This window comes from Peromyscus maniculatus, chromosome 11 (assembly GCF_049852395.1).
Source record: "Peromyscus maniculatus bairdii isolate BWxNUB_F1_BW_parent chromosome 11, HU_Pman_BW_mat_3.1, whole genome shotgun sequence".
Classification (NCBI taxonomy): domain Eukaryota; kingdom Metazoa; phylum Chordata; class Mammalia; order Rodentia; family Cricetidae; genus Peromyscus; species Peromyscus maniculatus.
Window position 1 is genome coordinate 44734404 of NC_134862.1, and position 8265 is coordinate 44742668.

Sequence of the window (8265 nt, forward strand, 5' to 3'; positions counted from 1 at the left end):
GGAAAGGGCCGGGAAGGGACACAAAGGAAGGCCCTCCTCTGGAGGTACCTTGTCTTTGAGTGGCCGGCCCAGCCCCCACCTGCCCGCCACCAGCCCGCTGTGGCCTGCTCTGGCATAGCTCCGGGGGGATCCGTGCCAAGCCCTGAGCTTTCCCCCCAACCATGTCCTTTCACTGCTTCCAAAATAACTCTCTGCTCACTGCCCAAGTTTGGCTTCTCGGCTGTTTTTCTCCTCCTGGGACCTGTTCTCCTGTGTCTGAAGGGCAGTAAGAGAGTCCGGAATCATTGTTAGAAGTTGGGGATTGCCCTTTCCTTAGGTAGTACACAGGGGCTCCGACAACTCTGAGAGCCCCTAAGTCGAGGAGTCCATTCGGTTTGGCTAACAGGAGTTGTTTCCAGTAGAGGGAGGGGTGGCCATTTCACCCATCTCCTACTCTTGCGTCTTCCCAAGGTGACCAAAGCCCCAGAAGGACACTTGTCCTTGGCCCTGCTCCCAGTAGAACTAGTTACTGGCCTAAGGTCACACAGTCCAACATGGATGAGCAAAGAGGAAGCCCCTCCGCCACCTTCCAGACGCCATCAGGGCAGGAACCCAGCCTGGGCCCCAGCACCCCACCACCTTCCTCTGGCCGTACCCAAGAATACGTGTTCCACTTCCGAGGAGAAGCCAGGCTCTCCAGGCAGCCTGACCTGAGAGCCCAGACTCTTCCTCCTTGGAGAGGCTCCCATCAGGCAGGTTTGGCTGCTGACCCTCCAGGCTGGGTGCGGGATCACTTCCTCCACCACCCCGAGCCCAGGAGCAGCCTGGCTCCCTGGAAGGCCATTTCCCTGAAGGTCGGTGGAGCGGTGAAGGAAGAAGGCGGTGGGAAGGAGGGGCCCTCTGAAGGGCCCCGAAAGATGAAAGCCTTGGATCACAACCATTCCCCCCCCCCCATTCTGGGCCTCATGGGGCACTTGTAGTTGAAAGTGCTGAGAGAAACAGAAATGTCACAGTCAATGTTCTTTAAGTGTGAGTGCTGTGAAAAGTGCCACACGTCCCCTTCGCTCCTCCGGACCTCCCTTCTAGATAGACACGCAAGTCGTGTTTCCATTTTAGGTTAAGAAACTGAAACTCTGGGCCTGGGGTGCACCTCCCCCCTCCCCCATTGTTGGGGTTGCCTCTGGCGATCCCCAGAGTCTGGCATCCTACCAATACCCAGTGGCACCCACGTGGACACCTTCTCCTGTGCCCCGTCCATCTAGGCTGTCACCTGTGGGCCCGGGCCAGTGCGGGGAAGCAAGCTGCGGCACAAGGGACCATCCGGAGCGAGAGCCCATGGGCGGGGGAAGGTGGTGCTGCTGGGTGGGCTGGGGGCCAACTCTCTCTGAGCCAGGCTTTCTTCTCCGCCAGTGCCCCACCCAGCCGCGCCCGTGCCCACTGCTGCCAGAGCCCAGAGGTTTCCTTTTTCTTTTTGCCTAAGGCCGTCTCCTGCCTTTCCTTTGAACTGGGGTGTCAGCTCCCCCACACAGTCACTCTCCTCCAGCAACCCCCCAGGCTCCTTCCACAAGGGAGGGCCCTGGGGACCCCACTTCCTGGAATTACTCCACCCCTCCTTTGCTCTCCGCTCCCCGCTTTGGTCTGGGTGCTGCCTGGGCTCTCCCCCCGCCCTCCCCGATTTCCCGCCCACTGCCAAGCTCTCTCCACGAGCTCTCCCTGTGGCACACCGGCGGTGGCAGAGGACTCGGGGTTTCCCTGCCTCTCCTTTTCTACTTTGCAGCCAAATGTGGGGCACAGAAATCCAGGGGGCCCCTGGGACTCAGCTAGGGTCTCCCACCCACAGAGGGACTCGGGGTTAGAACTTGTGTACCCCAGCCTCGTGGCGGAAGTATGTCGGCTCAGAGCCTGCAAGAGAGGCCGCAGAGGCTGGACCAGGAAGGGAGCCTCAGAGATGAGGAAGAGAGCTGACAAAGTGATCCCCCACACACACACCCTCCCCAAGGCCACTGCTCCCGACTGGGGTCACGTGGTCTTCTGCTTCCGCATCTGACAGTCCTCTGGGAACCCTATGGGGCAAGCTGGAGGGTTGGGGGGTCTTCCCTTGGCCACTCTCCTCCCGTTTCATGAAGTCTTACAACTGTATCAGCTGCTACGGGGCAGCAGGAAAGCTGTTCTGGGTCCCCAGGGTAGCTGCCATTGTCTGCTTGGCAGCATGCTCTCTGCCACAGCCCTCAACAGACACAGAGACCTGCCCTACAACTCTCATAGAAGGCTGCTTCTCCTCTTTCCAGTGCCAGCTCCAGGACCTCCTCCTCCAGGAAGCCTTCCAAGACAACTGCCTCCTGACTCTGGCTCCCTAATGTCAACACTACTAACCCTGTTCTTTCCAGACCCTATACAGAACCTTCTGCAGACACTACCTCAGGGAATCCACCCAGCAACCATCAGGTATTATCTCCACTTATAGATGGGGAAACCAAGTCACAGAGGTGCTAATAAACTTGCCCAAGTTCACCTAGCACAGCCTTTTACACCAATGCCTATCCTTAACCTTTCTGTTCTCTTCTTCTAATACCCTGCCTCCATCTGTCTGGTTACAGACATCCCCAGGCAGTGGTGAGGGATGCTAATTACCCTGAATCTACGCACAGGTGAGTGTACTACACACACACACACACACACACACACACACACACACACACACACACCTGACCTTTCACACAAATCCTACGGGTACCACTGCAGTCTTAAAGAGAGTGAATTCCCCAGGAAGCAGTGAGCAGCTTGGCACAGAGCGGAAGCCCTAACAGCAGTAAGTAAAGAAGTGGGTGCTTAGGGTGACCACCAGTGTTGGAGCCTCTGAGTGTTTGCAGCCAGGGCTACAATTCTGTTTCCTGAACCCTCTCCCCAATATTTCTTAGCATTAGGGGGGCAAATGAGGGACCCCATGAAAATCCCTAGACTCTTCTACTCAGGGTCTAGTTGCCTAGCAAGTATCTGTTACATGTACATTTCTGTGTTAGTGTGTGCTGGGGTAGAACAGGGACATTTCTCATTCACAACACTACAGACTGCAGTGCCCAGAGTCAGTGGCTCCATCTTTCCTTCCATCTCTTTCCATAAGGGGCCTTGTCCAGGGAGACACACGAAATCCAGCAAATTTCACTGAGCCTCGCTCCGATGGTGGTGGTGGTGCCTCTTTAGAGACATGTGAAGAACTGTGTATAAATGAATGGCTCCTGACTTGGATCAAACGGGGCTGGCATTGGGCCCAGAGTGCTCATGGGTTTTGGACTTGTGTATCAAATAAATAGAAATAAAGACTTTCTGGTCTCCCCTGAAACTGGAACAGAGAGGGCAGCCACTTTATGATAAGTAAAGGCTAGGAAGGAACTTCACCCAGGGTGGGAAGCAGATGTCAAGTAATTTGTACTGAGATTCTGTCAAGGAATCCACAAGAGGAACCAGCAGTGTCTTCTAGGGCCCACAGGAAGGTTCTAAGACCACCAAGAAAGGAGGGCTCCCCAATATATCCCTGACCTGGCTCCTTCTCAAGGTCTGCCTCTCGCTACCCTCAAATGCAGAGCTGGGGGAGAGGGGACCTCAGAACAGTAATATGTTTGATGTACAAGCATGAAGACCTGATTCCTAACCTGGAAGCCATAAGAGTGGGCATGGTGGTGTGTACTTGTAATTCCAGCGTAGGGCGTCAAAGACAGGCAGGTCCCTGGGACTTGCTGGCTAGCCAACCTAGATCAGTGAGCTCCAGGTTAGCAAGACGCTGTTTCCAAAAGACAAGCAGACAGCTCCTGGGAAGCGATGCCTGAAGTTGGCCCCTGGCCTCCACACGCACTGCACATGCACATGCACACACGTGTACACCAACACAGACCCAAACACACACACACACACACACACACACACACACACACACACACAAAGCAAGAAGTAAAATGTCCTTGCAGCTGTCCTGAGAAAGCAAAGAGGCTTCACCTCTGAGCCACCTGCAGACAGCAGATGCCCCTCCTCCATCACCAACTGGGACCCCTGCCCAGCCAAGGCCAGAGAGACAGTCCTCTCCACCTCCCTCCAACACTGCAAATACTGCAGTACAATTTTCTACATCACCCCGGGACACATACCAGTCACTCCCTTCTCCCACCCTCAGAAACACTCTTAAGCCTAGAAGAAAAAGGTTTCCTCGACACCTAGGAGGGCTCAGGAAGAGCTCAGAGACCCTCACATCTTCTAACCCAAAGATGCCTCGCCTCAGAGGCACTGGGTCCGAGTGCCAGGGAGCTGCTGTCAGAATGGATGGTGGGACACTTGGATCCCCAAAGTGAAACTCTTTACGTCTGTCCCCAAGCCCTGCCAGAAAAAGGCCCTCAGATTAATCTAGAATGTCTTGGGTGCTAAGAAAGGTAGTTTGACCTACCACCCTTGGAAGGTCCTGATCCTCTGTCCCTTTGACACAGGCAAAAGGCTTCTCTCTTCTGCTGTCCCGAAAGGAGCGCAGCAGACATTCTAAACTCCTTTTAGTCGTCGGCCCTGTCTTTCAGCAAACAATGTCATAGATCCCCAATATGTAAAACTGCTAGAAATGGGGGCTCCTGGGGGTGTGGCAGGGGTGAGCCAGAGCCCCTGTACTCTGCCTGGCACTGGAGTGCCCTCGCAGCTCTGTTTTGGAATCCCGTGTTCACCTCTGGGGACCTGCTTTGCCCTTCTGAAATAAGGATGTTTCTCAGCCCTCACCACTCCCTTGAGCACGGCTGTGTTTTTTGGGAGCGAAGGAGGATACCCAAGGGAGGGAGGGAAGGGAGCCCCGCAAGAGACTCTAGTTCAGGATTCCCACACTCATAGGACACTGCCCCCTCAGTGCACCCTGGCCCCGGGCTGAGCCTTTTGGGACAAGCCCAGCTCCCTCTTCCTCGGTGCTCATCAGTTCTAGGACCCCAAAGCTGAGAGAGCCTCTCCCAGGCCTGAGGGAGCTCTGGGGATCCTACCCAGACTTTACCACCTGCTCGACATCCTCTGAGGGAGAACAGGGAAGGCCAGAGGTTTTTCTGGGGGTGGAAGCCAGGTGGTCTGGGATGTGCCCCCAACCCCTCATGCCCAGGTAGAGAGCAGCTACAGCCTCTGCCTCCCTGATTCTGAGACAGCTACCCCCAAAAGGATCCCCTTCGTGTACCATCTCACCCCAACTCAGACTCTAAAAATGGTTCTCTGGTTTTCAGTCTCGCAGTCTGCCCACAAATTAGTGTCTCTAACACAGCCTCCTGGGACATGACTTCAGGGAGGCCTGGGGAGGGGAGAGAAGACCTTCACACAAGAAGGTAGTACTGGCAGAACCCCTCACCAAGGCCCCCTGCCTCAGTGGGACAGCTCTGCTTCTTGCTATGGTAGAGGAACCTGTTTCCACTCTACTGGGGCACACTCCCCTCCCCTCACACCAGGGCAGTAACTTATGCCTTCCTCAACCTTCCTGGGCACTGTTCTGCCGCGAAGACCAGCGAATGAAGAGGCTCCCCCGCCCCTGCCCCGCCGCGGTTCCCATTTTCTTGCTCAGAGGTCACACTCCCTTCGCCAGGCCTGGATCCCCACATTGAGCTAATGAGGGTGGGGAGCACCTGGGGAAGAGCAGGGAGGCCCAGGTTCACTCCTTGCCTTGTCCTTAGTTTCCTAAGGACTCTCCTCTGCTCCCCACCGTCCATCAATCTTAAACTTGGGAGGGGAAGAACCCTCCTGGGATGCTCATGTCCCAGGGCATCGAACGGCGTTTGCGGGAGCAGACAGCCACCACGAAGAGCAGGACCGAGCAGGTGAGTACTCACAGGTAAGCCGTCAGGGGGTCCAGGTCCCCTGGCACCGCTGAGAGCCCGAGCTCGGAGCAATCAGCTGACAGCATGATACCGTCCTCCTGGCAATGGCAGGGAGCCGGGCAGGCGGGACGCCCCGGGCCAGGCTGGGGGTCGCTGCCTGCGAGCGCCCAGGCACACAGCACCGTGCCAAGCCACAGCGTCAGGAGCCCCGGCGGGCTGTGCATCTCGGCGGCGGCGGGCTGCAGGGCACCTGGCGGGCGCTCGGGCCGGCGGGTGCACGGAGCAGTGAGCGCGCGGCTCACCTCCTGGTCCCGGGCGGGCCCGAGGGCTGCGCCGTCGGTGGGGACCGCCCCCGCTCTACTTGGCTGGGGCGCGGCGGCGGCGGCGGCGGCGGCGGGACGGTGCAGTCAGAGAGGAGCAGGCATTGTTGAGTGATCTTCGTTATTCAGTTTCACAGGCTGGGCTTGGCAAGGGAGGGAGACACGGGGGGGTGGGAGGAGGAGTCAGGGAAACTTTCTACGCTGTGGCTCGCTGCCGTCCCCTCCTTCCTTCTCAGCTGGCAGGAATTTCATCCAGGAGGTTGGGGGGAGAGGAAGAAAGCAAAGCAACCCAAAGCTTGGGACGGTCAGCACCTCAGAGACTTGTGCTTGTTTGGAAAGGCTGCCCCAGAGCATCCAGGCCCAACAACTTGACTTTGGGAACAGCCACGGGCTCTCAGGGGACCAGAGAAGACCTTGAGGAAAAGACTTCTGAGTTCCACACACTACCAGATTTTTGCTTTGAAGGGAAGAGAGACCCGAGAGAAAGAGATGTTCAAGGACACAGGGCTGATGGGGACAGCCTCAGAACTAGCGCTCAGGTCATTCCTCTGCATCCTATCCTGACCAGGGGAAGGAGGAGGTCCTGAACGGTTCGTGGCAGGTTGGCAGTAGGGATGAGGAGGGACCCCCTCACTGGGAGCCACGCTCTGACGCCGAAGAAACCGGCGTGGATTCCACAAAACGCACAGGACGTGGAGGAAATGGACTCGTATAGGCTGTCAGATCTGAGGTCTGGAAATCACTCAGGATCCAGGACCGTTGAGGGGCTGCCCTCTGCACCGCTGGTTGCCAGAGCTAGCCAACGAGTCGGTGGATTGGCGCCACCTGGAGGCTCGGTGCTGCAGCTGCAGCTCAGCCACCTTAAGGGTCCAATTCCTTCCATAATCCATCCCAGGACCTTGGAGAGCAAGGACAATGATGTCTAAAACTCAAGACCCTGTTCTCTTCTTAGGCCGCACTGGATTCATAGCGCTTTCTTCGTGTGTCCTTTTGCTTTCTCTGGTCTCCAGACCTTTCTCTGAGCCAAGCTCCTGGGTAGAACTAGGCCAGGTTGAGACCCTTTTTACCCTAACTTCCATGGTCCACACCCAAAACATGAAGACCTCAAAGGAGCCAAGATCCCTTCCACCCTTTACTTCTATGACCCAAACACTCTCATCAGCCCCTCTCCATCCTTTGTGGACACTCTGGGACTGGTGAGGAGGAAGATGCACAATCAGATCAAGAAGCCAAAAGAACAGCTTCCCGGACTCCAGTGGAGGCCATGTTGGAAGTGGACAGTGAGTCTTTAGGAAGGTCACAGGAAGACCCTCCATGGCTATACAAACCTGCAGGCAGGAGCCCCCTCTGCATTTTCCATCTCACTTACCCCTTGCCTTCACCTTGGCTCTACCCTACACAACACACACACACACACACACACACACACACACACACACACACACACACTATTCCCACCCATGATGCTTCAGGGCTCCTGTCAAGGCTGGGAAACCACACTTGGGCCCCATCCCAGCCCTGGAGCAGCTCTCTGAAGTGGGCTTGGATAGCTCGGAGCTGAGTGTCCAGCCTGCCCATGGGAGGGTCATTCAGGAGCCAACTCCTTGGATGCCTGAGAGACGCTGTACTGAAGAAAACATTGATGTCCAGTCCTTCTGGGAGGCACCAGAGCCCAATCTCACTTTGGGGAGGCTCCCAGCTAGCAGAAAGCCTCACTTTTAACAAAATTACACTTATCTTACGCATGGGTAGTGTGGGCACGTATGCCGTGGCATGTGGCACAAGCGTGGAGATGAGAGAACTTGTGGGAACCTGTTCTCTCCTCCCACACGGGCTCCAGGGACTGAACCCTGGTGTCAGGTTTGGCCCCAAGCACTCTGACCCGCCAGGCCATCTCAACGGCCCAGCCCTACTCTTCGTTATTTAGGTTTTTGCTTTTTTTTCTTGAGTGGGGGTCTCCTGTAGCCCCGGCTGGCCTCGAACTTGTTATGTAGCTGAGGATGACCTTGAATTCTGACCCTCGTCTTCACATCCTGAGTGCCGTCACATGGTAGTCACAGGCTACCATGTGTTTATGTGGCACTGGGGATCAAACCCAGTATCTCATGCACACCAGGCAAGAGTTCTACAAACTTCCATAAAGCTTTGTT

The 8265-nt window shown here is 56.3% G+C and overlaps 1 protein-coding gene across 3 annotated transcripts in view; it reads right to left on the reverse strand.

Annotated features, from left to right (window-relative positions):
* The window catches only part of Lgr6 (leucine rich repeat containing G protein-coupled receptor 6), a 122540-nt gene extending 116344 nt beyond the window's left edge, over nucleotides 1–6196 (reverse strand). For 2 of the 3 annotated variants that reach the window (XM_042258196.2, XM_042258192.2), the window contains exon 1: nucleotides 5808–6196. In XM_042258196.2, the coding sequence (XP_042114130.1) occupies nucleotides 5808–6019 (212 nt within the window). In that variant the 5' untranslated portion in view covers nucleotides 6020–6196. The remainder of the gene's footprint in view (nucleotides 1–5807) is intronic. The other variant, XM_006982452.4, reaches the window with a different exon arrangement.
* Nucleotides 6197–8265: the final 2069 nt, after the last annotated feature.